Here is a 22628-nt window from a genome sequence, read left to right as displayed (position 1 = left end):
CCTACTATACTCGCTGTTTACCCACGACTGCATATCGTCCTCTGACTCTGTCAAGATTGTGAAATTTGCTGACGATATAGCAGTTGTGGGGCTGATTAGTGAGGATGATGAAACCCACTACAGAAAAGAAATAGCGAGACTGGTAGCCTGGAGTGAGGGAAACAACCTAGTGTTAAATGAGGGAAAAACTAAAGAATTAGTGATTGATTTTAGGAGAAAGTTAGTGGTGCCGAAGAAACCAGTGTGTATAAACGAGGCAGATGTTGAAATTATGGAGTCAGTCAAGTTTCTGGGACTTCAGGTCTCAGCCAATTTGTCATGGTCTGGCAATGTTCATACTCAGACAAAGAAATCCCAACAGCGTCTCTTTTTTCTGAGGCGTTTAAAAGCGGCCGGTGTGAGCAAGCCCACCATGACAAACTTCTATAGATGCTCGATAGAAAGTATTTTGACCTTCGGCATTATCGTCTGGTTCGGCAATTGCACGGTTAGGGAGCGCTCAAAACTAGAACGCATTGTAAAGGCCGCTGGCAAAATTATAGGAGTCCAACTGCCAACCATACTGGAGCTCTATAATTCTAGAATTTTTTTTTTTTTTTTTTTATAAACTTGTTTATTAAGATTATTCGCTTAATATGACAAACAAAAACAAGCAAATTACATTAAATACAAGTTGACATATTGTCTCATCAATAAACAGAGTCCTCTATAATGCACTGTGGAACTATTATTCTGTCACATAATAAAGGGGACCCTGGATATCCACAAACCTTTGTAACAAAATCTGACATATACCTCCTATACCTAGACAAGGGGGACTAAAGACAATGGAGGAGAGAACACTAGGGGGGGATGGGGGGGGGTGGAAGATATCATACTTTACTGCTCGTACATGAAGACATTGTATTGCAACCGTAATAAAGAATAAAGAAAAAAGAAAGAAAGAAAGGATCCATGGTTACATCTTTCTTGTATATGTGCATAGATACAAACAGTTTACTTCTGTAACTTGCTATTCCACACAGGTTTAGTGAAGACATGTTTCAGAAAATATATGAAGTCATTCTGTTATGTTTTTGCCTCTTTTTTTTTTTTTTTTTTTTTTATATTGTTAAATGTTTTACATTTATGAGTTCATGAATATGTGATTTACAATCTCAGTCGGAGCCAACCTTGCGCAGGAGGGCCCAAGTGGTGTTGTCAAACATGCTCATAATATGTTGTCTCAATGCATCATCTAGAGATTCGATGTACAAGCCCCATTTTCTGTGAAACCTAAGGACTCCTTTTTCGATGTCTGGTATAGATGCCTGACGATCAAAATATATGGTGTTAATAAGTAGAGTAGTGACTTCTGAGAGCACTGGGCCTGATCTCTTGGTCCAGTGCATCAACAGACACTTCTGAGCCGCCACCAATATCACAGGGAGTGCCCTTATTAGTTCTTTTTTCTTGGGACCCAAATCCCATTTGCTAAAATTGAGCAGAAGACAAGCCTGTGGGTGTTTTACCAGTGACAGCTGAAATGTCTTATTAATGAAGGCTATAACCTTGTTCCAATATATAGCCACCTTTCCACATTGCCATACATTATGGAAAAAATGAGCCTTTGATGTTTTACATTTAGGGCAGCTCTCTGCCTCTCCCGGTATCATACGTGCTCTCTGAACCTGTGATATATATGCTCTGTTAAACATCTTAAAGTGGGTTTCTTGTAAAGATGACGACGCTAATGATTTCACTATGCTGCTTTTATGTCTCAATAATTCCTCTGTCTCTACTATATCAGGCACATCACTCTTCCATGCTCTAATCGTTTTCTCCCATATCTTCACCAAAGGAGATTTACACACATACATATGAAAATATCTTATTCTAAGGGCTGTTTCACACAGTACGGTTCCTGCCGCACGGTGAAATCCCGTACGGTCAGGGAGCCGTGCCGCACTCAGAATTTTATAATGGCAGGGATGGCCACAGCCCGGCAGCCGTCCCTTCCAGTGGGGGGATCCGGCTGCAGCCGTGCGGCCGGGCCGTGGCCGTCCCGTGTGAATGGACACAATAGTGTCCATTCACAACTGCTGAGTGCGGCACGGCTCCCTGGCCGTACGGGATTTCACCGTGCGGCAGGAACCGTACTGTGTGAAACAGCCCTAAAGGCGTTCGTTCGAGTAATGGAAAATATAGTTTCCAATGGGTCTTGGGTAGTCTCCTCTATAAAAGCTTTAGGAATGTGGGTAGCGAAATGTGAGATCTGTAAATACAGAAAATAGTGTTGTTGGGGGATATGAAATTTTCCAGAGATAGTCTGAAAAGGTATCAATTTGCCGCCCGGGTCGAAGACATCCCTCACCGCTGCGATCCCGGCCTCCCTCCACCTGTTAAACTGAGAGTTCTGGAATGCCGGCACAAACAATGGGTTACCCCAAATTGGGATATGTTTGGACGCCTGGGGGTTTCTTTTCAGTTGTTTGTTAGTACGGATCCAAGCCCCATATGTGTCCTTAAATAGGATGTGCTGTAACACCCATAGTGGGATTTCCTTTTGAGGTGCATGCAGGAGAGCCCCCGGGGGAAAAGGGATGGAAAGCTGCCATTTCCAGCTCATAATTAACATAAGTGGATTTCTGCCAGAGCCAGTCTGTAATGTACCTAAAGTGAACTGCTCTATTAAATGTCGAGATGTCTGGGATCGCCATTCCTCCTTCATGCCTTGGTAATTTAAGTTTTGCAAGAGCGACCCTAGGCTTTTTACCTGACCATAAAAAGAAAGTAAGCGCTTTGTTCACTCGTTTTATATCTTGGGCTGAGTATGATAGGGGTAGCATCTGGGCTACATATGTTAGTTTGGGAAATAGGACTGACTTTATTACCGCTGCTCTGCCAAAAATTGTCAATGGGAGGTGTTTCCAACTTTCCATCTTATTAATTACTGATTTGACTGCTATAGCGTGGTTGTTATCATAAAGTTTGGGTAGTGCTTCTGGGATATACACCCCTAAATATTTAATTTTGTTTGTGACTAATTTGAAGTCGGACAGTCCCTGAAGGCTCATTGATGTCCCCGCCCTCCCCCCCAAAGGGAAAAGCTCCGATTTTTCGTAATTTATTTTAAAGCCTGCAAATGTACTAAATTCATCTAAAAGTTTAATTATTATTGGTATTGAGGTGGTGGGGTTTGCAATAAATAGCAGCATATCGTCTGCGAACATTGAAAGCTTGCATTCCCTTCCTCTTATGTTAATGCCTTTATATGACTCAGCTTGCCTAAGTGCTATTGCTAGCGGTTCTAGGGCTAAGGCAAATAACAGAGGGGACAACGGGCATCCCTGCCTCGTCCCCCTCTCGATATAGAAAGGTGCCGACAAATAGGAATTTCCTAACACCTGTGTTGCCGGGTTGTGATAAATATTTTTAAGTAGTTTAACAAAATCAGTTCCTGTTCCAAAACGTTCTAAGGTTTCGAACAAGTGATCCCAAGCCACCAGATCAAATGCCTTCTCGGCGTCCAGGGATAATACCACATCCTCCTTCACCCCATCCCGCTGCTCAGCCCACTGTTTAACCAGTAGTAGTTTGCGAATATTGGTCACCGCCTGTCGGCCCCAGATAAAACCGGTTTGATCCGGGTGAATTAGTGATGGCATTAATACTTTCATACGGCTTGAGATAATTTTCGTCAGTAGTTTATAATCGGTATTAAGCAGCGAGATGGGGCGATAAGAGCCCGGCAGCTCAGGATCCCTGCCCGGTTTCGGCAGGACTGTTATTATTGCTGAATTGAAATGAGGGGGTACTTTGGTACCTGTCAACATGAGGTTGAAGCATTTCACCAGTGAATTTGCTATTGGTTGGGAAAGTATTTTATAAAATTCATTGGTGAAGCCATCTGGCCCCGGTGCTTTCCCCGATTTCAGCTGTTTTATAGCAGTTTGCATCTCTTCCAGGGTTATGGGGGCTGTAAGAGATTGGGATTGTTCAGCGGTTAGTTTGGGGAGCCTAATATTAGACCAGAAGTCTGTTTTATTTACATTACACACATGCTGTTTAGTATATAATTTTGAATAGAAGGTTTTTAACACTTCCGTTATATGGGCATTAGTCTTAGCCATTTTACCCTCCTCTCCCTTAAGCGCTTTGATTATTGTGGGTTGGAATCGTCCTTTCAGCAGAGAGGAAATCAGTTTCCCACTTTTATTACCATATCTATATAGCTTTGCTTTCCTATTAAAGGAGTGTTTCAATTCCCACTGCGATAAGATAGTGTCAAAGAGCGCTTTGGCTTTATAATAATTGGCTTTGGCTATCTGGGATGGGGCTCTAATAAATACTTGGTATGCTTTTGAAACTTCTGCCTGCGCAGCTAGGTAGTCTGCATTTAATTTCTTGTACGTTGCTGATGTGTAAGAAATAATCACGCCTGCTAGTACCGACTTGGCAGCTTGCCAAAATAAGATCGGGTCTTGTAGTTCAGATTCTAAATTATTGTTTCTGTAATCTGCCCAGGCAGCCTCCAGCATAGCTTTGAATTTAGGGGAAGACGCCAGGTGCGTCGGAAACCTCCACCTTCTCACCGGTCCCGTATCTTGGGACGCTGATATCTTAGCCCAACATAGCGCATGATCAGATATAAGTATTGGCTCTATAGTCGTTTCTAACACTCTGGGGAATAAGTGCTCAGACATCAGGAGGAAATCAATCCTAGAAAGGGTACCATGTGCGGATGAGAGACATGTATATTCCCTGTCCAGGGGGTGACAGGTTCTCCACACATCAACCACTGCTAACCTTTCTATAAATGTTTGAATCCCAATATTTGGTAATTTAGACTGTTTCTTATGCAGAATACTCCTATCCAATTCCCTCGAAGCTACTAGATTAAAATCCCCACCAATTATTAAAGAAGACCCACTATACTCCATCAACTTAGATATCACTTCTAGATAAAAGTCCTTGGAGTACTTATTTGGAGCATATACATTACAAAGAACATATCGCTTGATCCCCAGGGTGATGTCTACTATTACATATCTACCGTGGACATCTATTATGCTAGTATGAATGGCCAGTGGTATGCCACCTCTCACCAGGACCGCCACACCCCTTGCTTTTGAATTGTGGGATGAACTAGCAACTACCATCCATCCCAGCGTATTCAGTTTTTGAGTTTCCTCAGGGGTGAGGTGGGTCTCCTGCAGAAAGGCGACATCCACCACCGATTTTTTAAGATACATAAGGACCTTTTTTCTTTTGGCCGGTGAGTTAAACCCACCGACATTTAGGGTAGCAATTTTCAATTCAGCCATGGTTCATTTATATGCAAGTTACGTGACAGTTTTACACAGATATCTGGATAGACACAATAGGGAAGGAGACAGACAATGAGGGGAACAACTAGACAACAACAAACAAGACCACATATCCAGGGACGACTTGTGCGCCCCAAGGCTTTCTTATAAAACATAACTTCCGGCCAGGAAAATAGAGAATGCATTCGTCTATAGAAATGAGGAACCAATCTCCTAGCCAACCCCGACTGTTAACCACTTCTAAGATAAAGTGCTAACGGCACAAAATAATTTTGCAACAACCCTCCCAACCCAAATCTCGCCATACCATTCGCATGGCATACCTTTACTCTACAATATTTTATAACCCTTTGAGATATGTCCGTAAGAAATTATTAAGATAAGAAACGTGGACCCTCTTAGTATATATCTACCAAACAAGACCCTCAGGTGCCTTGCAAGTCCATCATCTGGTCCGTATTCGCAACCTCTGCCAGGTAACCTTCAGCGTCTGCTGGAGTTGAGAATTCTTTGAATGAGTCCCCTTCGAATACCCTTAGCTTTGCCGGATAGATCAAGGCAAAGCGTTTTGAGGCGTTATAGAGTTTTGAGCACACGGGGGAGAAGGATTTCCTCGCCCTCGCTACCTCCGCGGAGTAGTCCTGAAATATTCTCATCCTGGATCCATTCCATATGAGGTTAGGTATCTTCCTAGATGCCCTCCATATCGCTTCCTTGTGAACATAATTGAGGACTCTAAAAATGGTGATTCTTGGGCGTGTGTCTGTTTCCTTGCGCAACGGGCCGAGCCTATGTGCGCGTTCGACCACCATCCCTACGCACTGCTCTTTAATATTCAAAAGTTCTGGGAGGGTAGTTTGCAGGAACTGGTATAATTCAGGTCCTCTCACAGCTTCAGGCAAACCAGTGACCCTGAGGTTATGGCGTCTATTCCTGTTTTCCAGGTCATCTATCTTAATGGATAATTGATAATGTTCCTTTTGTAGCGTTTCATATGACTGTTTTAGGCTGGTGACGTCATGAAACACTTCACCCATCCTGCTCTCCAGTATGGAGGTCTTTTGTGACAAGCCTTTCACCTGTGATTTTATATCCAGCACAGCTTTATCTAGCTTTGCTGCTTGCGTTTCCATGATGGGACCCATTGCCTCCTTGATAGCCTGGACTACTTCACTGTAAGTCACAGGTCTCTCCTCCGAAGCCCCTGAGGTCAGTGCTGGCGTCTGTGACTGCGGTGTGCCATTCTCAGGGGTGCCCTCGCTGCTGCGGCTCTCCGCATCTGTGTCAGGCTCTGGGAGCGTGTGCTGTGCTGCGGGCGCCATCTTGGGTTCAGCCGCGCGGCGGTCTGCTCGGTTTTTACCTGATTTCCCCGGCATTTGAGTCAGGTACCGGTCCATCTACTTCCTCTCTTCTTGCGGGGGATGGGGTTTGCTTGTCCAGCCGATGGTAGCCGCTAGAACGGTGTTACGCCCGGTGTTTGTCGGGGGTGAGCACGGAGCTTCTCCTCAGCACGTCCACTCACATAGGAGGCGGAACCGGAAGCCAATTCTAGAATTTTAAAGCGTACTAAAAATATTTTAGCCGATTCCAGTCACCCGTTTTTTAGTTCATTCGAGCAATTACCTTCGCTAAAAAGGTTCAGAACCATGAGGGCACGTACTAGCCGCTTGCACAACAGTTTCCTTCCATCAGCAGTGCGTATGTTGAATGTTTGAAGTGATGTTTGATTTTATGTATCCCTTAAGTATTTTTCTTCCCTTTTTATATGTATTATACGGATATTGCTTTTACTGTACTGGTATTTATGTACTACATAATTTCGTCTGCAGTGAGAGTTCTTCTTCCGCTGTTGATGACAATAAAATTGACTTGACTTGACTTGACTTCATATTCTCTGACAAATGGCCATAAAACCACAAATTCTGCTAGGGTATGTAAACATATGAGCACAACTGTACATGGTAATCATCATAATCATCATCAATGGCTGCCAGGCTGTGTGTGGTATAGCCATTGAAAATGTGACATCCAGGCAACTATTAGCGTCAGTATTTCAAGTTGATATAGTGACAGTCTGTGCATTTCCCCCCGTAGACTAGAGATGGGTATACCTTGAGCCTATAATCAGGCAAAGAAACTCCGTGCCGCAGTGGCAGCACTGTTGAAATGGCACAGCAACTAGTCGGCTCTACTGAAGAAGTGAGTGGACTTGTAGGTGGGGCCCAGGGCATCACACAGGGAAGAGTGTTATACACAAAGTCTCACGCACTGCACTGTGTCAGTTCCTTGTACACTACTGTACTGTAACACACACATATAGGGAGAGATTTAATGGGATGTGATTTCGTGTTTTGGGCGATTTTGACGACAAAATGTCCGAAATTGCATTTTTTTGCGCAAATCATCAATTTAAAGTGTGGCGATTTGCACTTTTTGACTGCTAAATCGCACATTTTGAAATGGCGATGTTTAGTCACACACAAATTCGCATCCATGTTTTCCCATTAAAAAATTTATAAATTGCCAATTTAATGGGATGCAATTTTAGAAATCGCCAAAAAAGAAAAAGTGTCTAGAAATCCCCAGTACAACACACCTGGTTCTGAGTGGCGATTTGGTCACAGACCAATATTGACAAATGAATGTAATGGTTAATATGTACACTGGGCATCCTCAAAAATTAAAATAAAGGCCACAAAATAAGTGACAACATCATTAAAGCCGATTGTTACACGCTAATGAACATTAGTGCACTAAATATTCACATTTATCAAAAATTTTCAGCCAATGTATAAATCCCTAACTTCACCCAATGTACACCCATATTACTCACACATATTTATTAAGTCAGACCAACATGTAATGGACAATAGTAAAGGACAACAAACAACTTTGAAATTGCCCAAAAAACTTTACTTAAGTGCACATAGATTATTGCATAAACATACAAACCAAAAACAATGGTAAATAGAGAACCACACACATTTTGTTAACCCCTATCTTGCCTGGGTCCTGCTACATCCACCCTTTGACCCCACCACCCCTGGTCCATACACTGCGACGTGGCAGAGAAGTTGGGGGGCTGCTAATAGGAGTGGAGGACCCACTGGTCACTGGGGAAGGGCTGGGATGTTACAAGGTTGGTGTTTGGCCAGCCATTTCGGTATGCAAGGATCTGTTTGGATCTGGGCAGAGATTTTCTCATTTAGACTGCAAATGGTCTCAGTTTGGGCCCTAATGCAGTCATTTTGGGTCCTATGGGTGTAATTTTATGCCCTAAGGGCCTGAGTAATGTCTGCGGTTACATGAGCAGTGTGGTTCACCTTCTGCAATTGCTAGAAGATGTTCCGCAAGTACCCCTGCATGTTGGTCATTTGTTGTGATTGTTTGTCCATGAACTCCACCTGTTTGTCCTTTGAAGGAATGCAAGGATCTGGACAGCTCATCTGTAGTAGGGGTTGCTGGGCCTGTAGGGGCAGTAGGGTGAGGGTTTGGAAGTTTGGAGTGGTGTACATGGCGAGCACTTCTTTGCCTTGCTGTGCTGGCTGGCTCAGTAGGAATATCCTTTGCCTCGTAGGGGTCCACTGTGTGGAGGATTATTTCCTCATCAACCTCCAGCATTGGCGGGTCAGGATGTGTGTCCTCTTCCTGATGGACTGGTTCTTGAGATGTTCCTGTGAATATGCCTAAATTGGTAAATGACACAACACTGCTGTGGAGTTTTATGGTGTAGTGAAATGTTGCTCAATGTTCTTTGACAACACTCCTTGTTGGTTTAAAAAAAAAAAATTATCCATATACTTGAATATGTGATGGATGGTTATAGTGATGTGTGTACTTGATTAACAATTCTTGTGTTGTTCTGTTCTGATGTGTGGTATCTTCTATGAGTATTGCTCATCATGTTACCAAAAAATGTTTCATGCATCTGGCCCATCATGTATAATGTGCATGTTCACCCCTAAAAACAATCTTACTCCCCCTTTGGCCCATGTTTTTTTGAACTGCCATTTAGATTTTTGGATTTGCACACTAAGCTTTTGGTTTGTTTTGTGGGTTGTGGGGGGGCCACAGTGTATCGGTGGTCTATTCTGCCATTTTTTCAAGGGACATAATTAGTGGCAAAAAGCAGGCCCGCAGCATGTATGGGGATTTTCCTTCACCATGTGTTTTATACGGTGTACAGCTTTAGATCATTGGTTTGTTATTCATAGGCGTCAGGTCTGCTGGATTTGATTTTGTGTCTGACAGAAACATGTTGTTATGGGTTAGAATAGTGTGCTTGTGTGTATTTGTAAAAATACTCACTAGCTCGCTCTGGTGGCACGTGTCCACGAGGTGGGTTGTAGCCAACTGGACGATGTCGTGTAGGTTGATCTGCAAATAAATTAGCAAACAATGTGAAAATTGCATTGTATTTTGCTGTACATTGATTTTGGTAATCAACTGGCATGACATTTTTTTTCATGTTTCTTTTTATTATTTTGTGTGCTCAATTTTTGGTGGATGCTTTTTCCATTTATTTTTTTAATTAAAAAGGGATGCACCCAAAATAGGGATGCACCCACAAGATTAAGAATATTGAGGAACAACAATACATCAGCACAATACTATGTCATAAATATAAGCAGATCAGCAGTGAATCATAAGGTACACAATTGTTTGGGACTGATTTCATTAACCTTGCTGGGATGTGTAGTTCCACACAAACACAAACACACCAGCGCAGCATGAAACACAAACACACCAGCACAGCATGATGGCAACATTGCACTGCATACTCATAAAGGTAAAAATCTGGACACTTACCAGGCAATGGTGGGGTTGCCGGCCTATCTGTGTCTGTGATATGGACTCCAGGCAGGACCTCAGGCTGAATAAATCGTTTCAGCCTTTCCTCGTAGGAATGATACTCCACTGCAACATGTGGCCCTCCCCCGATGGCGTTGGCCTGGATTTTTTCACTGGCCATCTTTTTCTTTAACAAGTGCTTTATGTCATTAAAGAGCTTTTTTACATTGCACACTGTGCGCTTATGCCTGCTGATGGAATTTACTGTAATTTGCAGCTTCCTGGACAAATGTGTCCTATTATGTTGTGCCCCAAGCAGCCTGTCATACACCAGCACAAGGGCCCTAACTAGGGCACAATTTTCTTCATAAGAAAAATGAATTTTGCGCCCCCTGGCAGTAACAGCAGACGCGCCCTAACCTTCATTCTGGACACCCTCCTCTGCGGAATCCATCTCCTGCCCACCATCCTCCTCTACCTCCTCTGGCCACTTCACATGCTGGATGTCTGTCTCCTGCTGCACCTCCAAATGCTGGGAAGCTGCACCCTCCTCCTGGGTGCTGCTGGAGCTGGTCCCAGCAACAGCCTCATCCTGCCTCCTCCTTGCCACTGCCCTCCTTGGCACCATGCTGCCTTGCTGCTCCATGTGTTTCTTACTGATCCTCTCCTCATCATGCTTTTCTCCAAACTACCTATTAAAGGACAAAATGGCGCCTTAGCCCTTTATATGGTGTGTGTGATGCATATTTTAGGGGTCAAAGGTGGCCCAATAGGTTTTGGAGTTTTATTGTGTGTTGGGCCTGTCATGTAATTTGCAGTGTGGTTGGTCACTATATCGCACATGACGAGCGCTTCAAATTGCACCACATCACATTAAATCGCACTTTTTAACCGCTAATTCGCATCCATTAAATATGCGAATTCCGGAAAGAAAATGCGATTTAAAAAAGTGCGATTTGCGGCGATATAGTGCGATTTTGAAAAATGCGATTTTATCACATAGCAATAAATTTCGCCCATAGATTCTATATGCAATGAAATGAAATTCCTGGGGGTAATTTATTTATGTATTTACAGTTTCATATATAGCGCAGCAGATTCTATTGCGTTTTACAATTGTAGACAGTGATAAAACAAACTGAGTAACAACAGACAGAGTTGATGGTAAGAGTGCCCTGTTGCGAGCTTACAATCTATAGAGATATAGGAGGGAAACACAAGGACAGGCACCAGTAATAGCATAGCTTGTAGCTCCAGAAGGGAAGCTATATAAAACATAAGTACCTCAGAGAGTTACGCGTGTGGAACTTAAATATGATTGGCTTGCCTGAAGAGGTGAGTTTTCAGGGAATGCTTGAAAGTTTGGAGGATAATGAAGAGTCTTATTGTGCGTGGAAGGGCATTCCATGGGGTGGGAGCAGCCTGATGAAAGTCCTGCAATAGTGTATGGGAGCTAGTAATCCATGCAGAAGAGAGACGCAGAGCGGAGTGGTCAAGATGGGGGATATTTTGTGATAATTAAAGAGATATTTAATTTATAGAGAGAATAAGGGGTCCGTCACTCTAGGTCTGCAAACAAGTAACTCGCTGGCTGCCTTCTCAAGTGGAGAATTTACTGGGACGGTGGAGCAGCACTCCAAATAAATTAAACAACTCAGCAGATTGCGAAATACAATGTTTCAGTTACAATATATTAACCATTGTCAAGTACCTAACAGTAATAAAAAACTGAAATGTTGTATTTCCCAATCTGCTGAGTTGTTTAATTTATTTGGAGTGCCGCTAAACCGCCACAGTATACAGTATATGTTTATATATATATATATATATATATTATATATAATATATACACTTAACATCGGCACTCACCTTTCCTAGTTTTGGGGTGCCCTATGGCTTGTGACCACATTGTTTAAACAGACATTGGATGGGCTCTGCACACACTAAATTAACTGATAATAAATAGTGGAGATTTGGTTCACCCTGTTTTTAACTAAGATTCCATAGCTTATGTTAGCCATTTCCCTAGATGATTAGTGACAGGTGTGTTGGTAGCTGCTCACCTATAAAAGCAAAGTCTGCTGTGAGCTTCAGACCTGATAGCATGCCTGGTATCAAACATTGATGTGATAGCTATGTGTATTGCAGCCATTTTCAGCGATAGTGGTAGGACCTGCAGAACAGTGGGGTCCCTTGACGGGGGCTGCAGGCTTAAATGCTTTGATCAATTCATGAACCAAATCTCCACTATTTATTATCAGTTAATTTAGTGTGTGCAGAGCCCATCCAATGTATATTATATATATATATATATATATATTCGTATGCATGCCCAGCTGTGTCTCGGCAGTGCAACCCTCCGTCACCCCCAGGAACTTTATTTATACCCCATTTGGGGTCATTTACCCCTGTTCCTTGACCACTGTTTTGGACGAATAGAAAGGTAAAGAGAGTTATTACCATTATATAGACAGAGTGTTAAGTGTCCAGCTGATTTGAGCCTCCACTGTGTGGTTCAATTTCCTGGTAGCTGGAATCACAGACCAATGACCACTGGGGGGTTTGGTATACTGGTATACAAGGTGGATAAACCTGGAGTATGGTGGCTGTCTCTCTCTGTGGTCAATGGATTCTGACCACAGAGTCCGGGACTGGTTCATACTGTAAAGCGTGAAGTCCTGGAGCGATTGGGTGCAGATTGGGGTACTGACGTATTTTGCTGTGTACCCCTGCAGCTTTATCTGTGTTTATTGTTGACTCTGCTGGTTTCAGCAGCAACTTGTTCCAGCAGCCCACATAGGCACTGCCGCCCCCACCATCCTCACTTGAGGTAAACTCCGATCTCCTCATCCTGCCTGCTTCATTAGGAAGCTACCAAAATGCAGGAAATCCAACCTCTCTTCTGTGGGTGTGGGGGGGCTGCCCCCAAAATTTGTGAGTAGGCAATTCTGACATACAGTATACAAACATCACAATTAGCAAAGCCCTTTGACTAGCAAGTGCTGGCCTTTCCCTTTTTCCATATCAAGTTGAATATACATGCAACTGTAAATTATACCCCATGTTTGCTGAGGTATCTCCAAGAGCAGAGTGTAGGTGAGCCTTGAAGTGTGCTAAGCAGGCTATTGTCACACACCAAGGCAAATCCACAGCATTTTTTAATGCATATTAGTATGCAGTGTACAGTAAATGTAAATAAAATGCAGTCCAGGCAACCATATTATGCAGTAAATTTATCTTTATAAGAATGCATTACGTCAGCTTATAAGGGACTAGTGATGTCACACTGGGCGAGATTCACCAATAATCCCCGGTGCACATCGCCGGCATTCGCATAGTTAATAATCGCATATGCAGTAACATATGCGATTATTAGCGCAAAAGCGATGCACGGTGATGTGCACCGGGTCCCCCCCTCCCTGCCGGAACTCTTACACAGCTGTAAGGGCTTCGGTTCCTCCTCCCTGCACTCAGAAGTGGTGCAGGCAGGAGGAAATCACTGGTCCGGGTAGCACAGCAGGAGGCTGCCCGAACACAGGTGAGGGGAGTGCAGCGCAGATTGGCGGGGGGCGCGCGGGGCGGCGGGGGACGCGAAGGGAAGCCCATAGGCTTCCATGGGGTTACGCCAAATAGGAACTGGCGTAACCCCCCATAGCGAAGCCCCAGCAATGGGGCTTTGCTGCATATGAAAATGCGGTAAAAACCCCGAAAACTGTTTTTTTTACGGCATTTTTAGCTTGTTGAATCTCGCCCTTTGTGTCTCTATTATGTTTAGGCAACATGTGTACATGAGATCTGACAGGATACACATTGTGCTCTTAAATTTACCACAAAATAGGCACAAAAAAACCTTGTAAAATGTTGCTTTTCATAATAATAATAATAATAATTTACATAAAGCAAACATCATTTTGGTTGCTATTAGAGATGTGCAGGTCTGGATTTACCAGGATCTCAAAATGGGATCTTATTGGCTATCAGCTGTTATATTTTGGCTCCAAAAGATGTGACAGCCAGATAGCCAATAAGATGCCGATTTGAGATCTGTTAAATCTGGATCTGACCATCTCTAGTTTCTATGGTTGTGTTTTGGAATGAAATGTAATAGTAGTAAATTAATTTAAATGACAGCTTTGGAGGCTGCCATCATGAAAATATTGTAGCTCTATTGACATTTCAATTTTGCCTTCAGAAAACTAATTGTCCTGTTTTATTTTCCAGGTTTTCGGAGCTGATGACGTAGTCTGTACACGAATATATGTGAGAGCATGAGACAGGGATTTGTCTGGGCTCTCAAAATCTTCTATCAGTAATGTAGGGATAATTTTCCTGTCATACCCGTCCACTTGTTGTATACTTTAAAATTTGAAATAGTGTTGTCCTTCACTAGTAAAATCAGACTGCGCTCTTAGAAAATGCAGTTTTTAATTGGAAGTTAAAATTTCTAATGAAGATAAAAACTCTCATTGTGTATTGGTGCTATCTATTTCTATATACAACCAAGCACTTCTGCTTCTAAGATGTACATTACTACGGTCTTTTGACAGGAGTCATTACTGGACAATGATTTCAATTCTATATATTAGGTCCTAGCCAATTGAACATTCTTAAGAACTCATTGCTCTATTACATTTTGGTTATTTACTGTAACTTGACAAGGTATAACAACCTTGCAAGAAATGTTTCCCTTGTAATTGTGTTAACCAGTAACTCTCTAAAGTAGGTTTGTGAATACGGTGTATTGCAAATATACATAATGGGGCTCATTCTGAATTGGGCAGAATTTGCATCTGAATCCCAAATGTAAAAAAGGTGAATTACAGTATACTTAGTTTCAGTTGCTGGCAACATACGAAAAGATGCGTCCATATTGTCTCAGGTGAAGTAGGGACCTGTCTCATTTCTGGAGTGAACAGTTATACGTACCTCCCAACTGTCCCGATTTTCATGGGAGAGTTAAGTTCTTTTTGGGACTGTCCTGCTGTCTCATCCGCAGGGCAGCATTGTCCAGTTGGGAGCCCTTCTCGCACTTGCTGCGTATAGCGTCTATACACCAAGAGACATGGACAGGGGGCATGCCAGCAGCTCAGAGTGCAGGGCATGCCCCCTCAGTGGAGAAAATGAGGGTGTGTTCTGACGTGAAGAGCAACACCCCCTAGCCATAAGGTCAGGCCCACTTTTTTCAGACGCACACCTTCAGGGTGTCCCTCTTCACAGCTGCTTGGTTTGTGCCATCAGATGTAGCTTTACAGTGGTAATGGTACAGTAGGTGTTAAAAATACAGTACACAACATGTGGGGGAGGGTGTGCTGGGGGCAGAAATAGGACTCACCCATGAGAATGAGGGCGGGCAGCTGACGTCAAAGACATAAGAGCTCGCCCCTTCTTTGTTGGACACCGAAGGAAATAAAGGTCAGTTGAGACTTATTTCCGAAGGCAGACGCATGTTAGGGGATGTGTTAGCGAACACATTCTCTTGCATGGTACAAAGGAGATATGGCAGTGGGGGGCATTCAGCGGGGCGGTGTTTCAGCGATCTGTAAGCAATGATTTTCATTGTTTACAGAGCCAACCAGAATTAGGCCCACTTTTAATTAAATTCAAATCAATATAAACATTAATTTCTTTCCCTTTTAAAAGAGTAATTTAAAACATGTTTTATAGCTCCAGAACAATTGCTAATATCACTGTAATACAGGTTGAGTATCTCTTATCCAAATATCTGTTATCCAAATTATTCTGAAAACCATAGTATCCAGAAAGTGGAATTTTTGTTGTTGCTGCTAAAAGCACTACTGGCACATCTGTAACTGGCACTACTGATGACATGATATGTAACTTGCACTACTGAGGACATGATATGTAACTTGCACTACTGAGGACATGATGGGGGACATTTACCAAAATGGATTCGTAGAAAAAAGGTGTATTCGTAGGGAGAAATACACCTTTTTTTACGAATTTGTATTTTCGGGATTTACAATCCCAAAAATACAACAATTCGTAGTCCTAAAGATGTAACATTCGTATTTGTAGTTACAAATACGAATGCCCTACACCATCGATAGGATACGACAGAAATCACCATTCAAAAGAATGGTGGTTTCTGATGTACTAAGCAGCCGTACTGATAATACGGCTGCTTAGTGGTGTAAAACACCCACGCAAATACGACAGGAAAATAGAACACCATTTTCCTGTTCTATTCGCGTTTTAGCCTGCACGGATCAGTCAGATCCGTGCAGGCTGCAGTGTAAAAAAATAGAAAAATAAATAAAAAAAAAAACGGCGTGGGGTCCCCCCCACAGCCGAAACCAGCACCAGGCTGAAGGAGCCGGGGCCGGTAATTAAAAATCAGGGAACCCGACAAATAGGGGCTCCCCGATTTTTAACAACCAGCCCCAGGCTCCAGGTCCGGGGCTGGTTCCCAAAATACGGGGGACAAAATGACTAGGGGTCCCCCGTATTTCAAGAACCAGTCCCAGGCACAACCAGCCGGCAGGGTAATGCCACAGCCGGGGGGAGACTTTTTATGCAAGTCCCCCCGGCCAAAGCATTAACCCTACCAACCAGTCAGCCTGGCCAGGGGCCCTGGGGGAGTGGGGACCCCCCCAATGAAGGGGTCCCCCCCCTCCAGGACTTACCTGACCAGGCTGAAGCCTGGTACTGTCCCTGATGCCCCTGGGCGGTGGGCATCGGGCTGATTATGGTGTAATAATAAGGTTAAACTATTGTTTTTTACTGTGGCACTACAAGTGCCAGCAAGCCTCCCCAGCAAGCTGGGACTTGGAGAACCACAAGTCCCAGCCTGCTGGGCATTAAAGGGCCCGCTGGCACTTGTAGTTCTACAGTTAAAAAAATAGTGCACAAAACACACTGATACACTTTTAAAATAAAACTTTATTACATACAAAGCCCACACATACTAATACTTACCTATCTTCTTTCCGTAGGTAGCCCTGATGTCCTGGTCCTGTGTCGGCGGTCTTCTGGTCCTGTGTCGTCTTCTTCCTCCATGTCGACCGTCGCTGTCGCCGTCCGGATCCGACGAAATCCATTTGGGAAGCTGTGGAAGGAAACCATACTCACCTGTCCCAGCGCGACGTAGTCCAGGTAAGGGTCTTGGCAAAAAAACAAACCGACACCCCGAAACCAAGCGGACACGGAGACGCACGGTGTTTGTTTATAGCGTGCGGCTCCGCCTCCCGAATGCCGCTATTGGCCGCCTTGCGGCCTAGCGGCCAATCAGGAGCCGCTAGGCCGCAAGGCGGCCAATAGCGGCATTCGGGAGGCGGAGCCGCACGATGTACACACAGTACCGTGCGTCTCCGTGTCCGGGCTGGATTCGGGTGTCGGTTTGTTTTTTTGCCAAGACCCTTACCTGGACTACGTCGCGCTGGGACAGGTGAGTATGGTTTCCTTCCACAGCTTCCCAAATGGATTTCGTCGGATCCGGACGGCGACAGCGACGGTCGACATGGAGGAAGAAGACGACACAGGACCAGAAGACCGCCGACACAGGACCAGGACATTAGGGCTACCTACGGAAAGAAGATAGGTAAGTATTAGTATGTGTGGGCTTTGTATGTAATAAAGTTTTATTTTAAAAGTGTATCAGTGTGTTTTGTGCACTATTTTTTTAACTGTAGAACTACAAGTGCCAGCGGGCCCTTTAATGCCCAGCAGGCTGGGACTTGTGGTTCTCCAAGTCCCAGCTTGCTGGGGAGGCTTGCTGGCACTTGTAGTGCCACAGTAAAAAACAATAGTTTAACCTTATTTTTACACCATAATCAGCCCGATGCCCACCGCCCAGGGGCATCGGGGACAGTACCAGGCTTCAGCCTGGTCAGGTAAGTCCTGGAGGGGGGGGACCCCTTCATTGGGGGGGTCCCCACTCCCCCAGGGCCCCTGGCCAGGCTGACTGGTCGGTAGGGTTAATGCTTTGGCCGGGGGGACTTGCATAAAAAGTCTCCCCCCGGCTGTGGCATTACCCTGCCGGCTGGTTGTGCCTGGGACTGGTTCTTGAAATACGGGGGACCCCTAGTCATTTTGTCCCCCGTATTTTGATAACCAGCCCCGGACCTGGAGCCTGGGGCTGGTTGTTAAAAATCGGGGAGCCCCTATTTGTCGGGTTCCCTGATTTTTAATTACCGGCCCCGGCTCCTTCAGCCTGGTGCTGGTTTCGGCTGTGGGGGGGACCCCACGCCGTTTTTTTTTTTATTTATTTATTTTTCTATTTTTTTTTACACACTGCAGCCTGCACGGATCTGACTGATCCGTGCAGACTGCCTACAAATAATTCGTATTAGCAGCCGTATATACGGCTGCTAATACGGATGGCTACACCATCGGAGGGTTACAAAGCAGTCGTATCTGACTGCTTTGTAAATCCCCCTCCGGAACACGAGTTTGCATACGACTTAAACAGTCGTATGCAACCGTAGGGAAAAAAACAATACGAAAAACTAGGTTTTTCATATTGGTAAATTTCCCCCGATATGTAACTGGCACTATATAAATATCTGCAAGGTAATGACTGCTGGCATTCAACGTAAGGACCTGAGATAGTACAAACTTTGTTCATGTTTTGAAAACTTGTTTTATGCACAAATAAAATATATTTGTGTGTATTTCATGTGTTTGATGTGTTTATACAACATGAATGCAAAATACCTCATTGAAAAACAAAAAATATTCTGAAATATTGAATAATCCGTCATTCACAATTCTTCTGGTCCTGAGCATTTTGGATAAGGGATACTCAACCTGTAATGTAAATAGATCGCAACAGCAACTTTACAAAAGTATTAACATAAGTGGAAGGGATTCAGATGCAATCAGCCAATCAGAAGTGGCCATCAACCATCATCAGCATTTTGCACAAGAAGTTGAGCACCCGCAATTAAGTAGCCACTAAACAAGCATACACACGTGTAAACACCTGTCCTGTCCATATTGGTATAAGGGTCATTAATGGAAAATTAATCTCAGCATACTATGAATACATTAAAAGTCCTAGTGTGAATGTCAAAAATGTTTTGGGCAAAAGAAGGTGCACATTGGTCTAACTTTGTATAAGCTCTAATGTACAGTATGCAAATATATTTTGAGTACCTTGCTAATCTAAGTGAATTTACATCAAGCCACTGCATTACATTGTTCTGATTAGTGTTTCAAACTGCTAAACCTGACTTAATTGCTAGGTGCAATGCTAAAAGTGTCATTTGAATGCCCAATGGATCACTTTTGCTAAATTTCAGCCTGTGACCTCTGGAGGTGGCAAGCTGAAATGTGTCTACCCACGGCTCATTGCGTCTGAACAGAGCAACAATTGAGTTGATCCATTGGGAGTCATCTAGAGGCAGTTGTGGGGAAATATAACTAAATTCCACCTTTGGATTCATTCAAAAAAGCTGAAGTATCCCTTGAATCTAAAGCTGTATACACACCTAAATATTTATTTGTCCAGTGTGTCTGGTGAGAGCAAAAATCTGGTAATGTATCCGAGCAAATCACAATCAAAGATTGGCCAACTAATACTGGAAAACAGACAACGGTTTAGGATCAAATGGTTAATGTAATTTGCTCCGATCTTTATTGGCTGATGAATCGATCAAACAAATATGGTACTTGTGTATTATCGCAGCGCCAATCGCGTCGCATCGCATACCACTAATTAAGGTATGCGATGGGACCGATTTGAGGCTTTCCCCGGGATGAGTGTACAATTTTAATATTGCGTAGCATCGCATGCCATTATAATGGCATGCGATGCAATGCGATTTCCATGTTAAATAACCACTCAGACCCGATTTTTAATTGTATCCCCACCCTGATGGGTAATGACTATGTTAAATGTCCCCCCATTGTTAACGCCACCCCACTATCAACGCCAACCCGAAGCGTGGCGAGAGTAGCGAGCCCGCGAGGGGCGGCGGTACGCGTCCTCCGACCTTTTCATACCCCACTATCCACGTCGGCGTGGAGTTGATTTTATATAGTGTGGCGAGCGCAGCGAGCCACCGAGCCCGAAGCATGGCGAGCGCAGGGAGCCCCATGAGGGGAAACGCATTACTTCACAAGTATTACGCGTGCGCTCGCCACGCTTCAGGCTCGGTGGCTCGCTGCGCTCGCCACACTATATAAAATCAACTCTGCCCCGACGTGGATAGTGGGGGTATGAAAAGGTCAGAGGACGCGTACCGCCGCCGCTCGCCACGCTTTGGGGTGGCGTTAACAATGGGGGGGCATTTAACATAGTCATTACACATCCGGGTGGGTGTACAATCTAAAATCGGGTCTGGGGGGGCATTTAACATAGGAATCAGGCATCTGGGTGCCTGTACAATTAAAAATCGGGTACAATCGCATTGCATCGCATGTGACGCGATTTTGTTGTTGTACAAGGCCCTGCGATGGAAATCGGGGGCGCTATGATAATACACAAGTACCCAAAATGTTGTTCAGTGATTGGTTTGTTCCTGTGATAAGTCTAAATGACATCGTTTACAGGCATATTGCGTCTGTTTCGATGGATTGGTCAGTGTGTATGGAGGAAATGCTGCCCGATACATCAAAAGATATATCTGCAGATCAAATGATCTGCAAATAAATCCACTAGTACGTACACAGCCTTTCAGTGCAGGTTTAGTTATATCCAGGCTTCAGCACAGATGGTTAGAAAAATAAATTGAGTAACCTCTGCTCAAGCATATATATCACTAAAACCTGGGCAGTTGGTGTGCCATAAGGACCAAGGTTAGAAATGCTTGATCTAAGTTAACCCAGTAGGTACTTTCCACAATACATTATCTATCAAATAAGTTTTACTTCACTAGCACAGATGGCAATATTAACTCTTTCTGCACCAACCACACTAATACTGTATCTAGCAACTAAGACTAGCACCTGAGTTTTTTCTATTGTGCTATTTCTGCAATATACATTTGCCGTAATAACACATTTCTAGGGAACCAAGCCTCCAGTTGACAAGTACTGCAGTTCTCAGTAAAATTTTGTCTAGGGCACTGTTGCCTTTATAGTTTCTTTTGTGCTCTATAAGGTAGCTTTTGACCTTGTTGCTCCAGCAGAATTACTGGTTCCACCATGGACTATTCCACCACGGTTCCCCCATGATTTGGCGTGCATTACCAATGTTTTCTAATGTATTAGGTCCTCAATGTTTAAATGGATTTGATGATCTGTTTGTTTTGTTAAATCAATCATACTTTCATAAAGTTGGAAATATTTTCTAAAAATATTAGTCAATCTTGGCAATATATTATTTACAAATGATTCATGTGTGCATAAAAAGATTTGCCTTTCTTCAAAAGAAGTAATTCTGGGCCAGTAGATAAGCAGCAGAATGAAGATACAGGAACCACAGTTACACACACACACTTACTGTATTTTACACTCAAAATATGCCAAATCTGTTTGACCTTAGTTTCTATTGTCCGATTGTAGGTTACAGGAATAGTTCAGTGCCAAACATACAGTATAGAGTTTCCAGCCAGACAGATTAAGTCTATACACTTACTGTACCTCATCTCTATGGGTAAGTTTATTTTGTATAAGGATATTATTATTTGCTGATATATTAATAGGATGTACAAAAGATAAAACAAAAACTATTGTAGATTCAAAGTCAAAGGAAGCAAGGTGGTCACATGTGTGGATGACCACAACTTGGCCAACTTTTGTAGTCTCCTTTCCAGAAGAAGTCTGGAGAGGAGATGCAGGTGGGTGGTGATGGGGCAGGACCAGACTATTTGCATCATTCTGCCCCTCTCCCTCATGACAAAATGATGTTAACTGCAAATATTTCTATAGGGGGTGTGACCAAAATGACGCGATTACCATAAAATTACACCACAGTCCTGCCCTCTCCTCATAGACTATGTATTGCTGGTATTATTCCCCCCCCCCCCCCCCCCCACACACACACACGCGCTTCACTAGGCAACAGACAGGATGCGGGAGGAGTACCCACTTCTCCTGTGGTGCAGAGGTCCACATGCACAGGTGTCAACATTCACACAAAAACCACCAATGAAGAACTCATGTCGACCTTTTCACGGGTTGACCTTTTCCATGTTAAACTTTTGTCAATATCGACCTTGTTCATTTAAACCTTTTTTGTATTGACCTACTGAATATAAACTTAGACATTGTCACTCAGCCATTTGGATACCTGAAAGTACAGATGGAGCCGATCTTGTTCATCCCGCCGGCGCGGAAGAGCCCATCTCAGCATGCTGTTCGCCAATAATGGGATGCGCGTGCATGTGAGAAACTCCTCATTCGTGGCAATGGGATGCATGTGCGTAAGAGACACTCGCATGTCCAAGTCTCGGTGAACGGCACACTGAGACAGAGCGCTCTGGCACGCCAGTGGCATGAACAAGCGTGGCTCCATCTGTATGATGCAAGTAACTGTACTTCGTCATGCATATGGTTACTACACCCACTCATGTGCAGGCTACGCGTGAGCACTCCCCTCTCACAATGCTTATTGGGTACAGTAAA

General features: G+C 43.7%; 1 protein-coding gene across 1 annotated transcript in view; it reads left to right on the top strand.

Moving 5' to 3' along the window:
• Nucleotides 1-16264, top strand: part of CRABP1 (cellular retinoic acid binding protein 1) — a 50239-nt gene extending 33975 nt beyond the window's left edge. Inside the window, exon 4 of the mRNA XM_083179735.1 lies at nt 14322-16264. Within this exon, the coding sequence (XP_083035861.1) occupies nt 14322-14372 (51 nt within the window). The 3' untranslated portion in view covers nt 14373-16264. The remainder of the gene's footprint in view (nt 1-14321) is intronic.
• The last annotated feature ends 6364 nt before the right edge of the window (nt 16265-22628 follow it).

This window comes from Crinia signifera, chromosome 4 (assembly GCF_055691185.1).
Source record: "Crinia signifera chromosome 4, ASM5569118v1, whole genome shotgun sequence".
Lineage (NCBI taxonomy): Eukaryota > Metazoa > Chordata > Amphibia > Anura > Myobatrachidae > Crinia > Crinia signifera.
The sequence above is the reverse complement of the archived record's forward strand: the minus strand, read 5'-3'. Positions and strand labels throughout refer to the sequence as shown.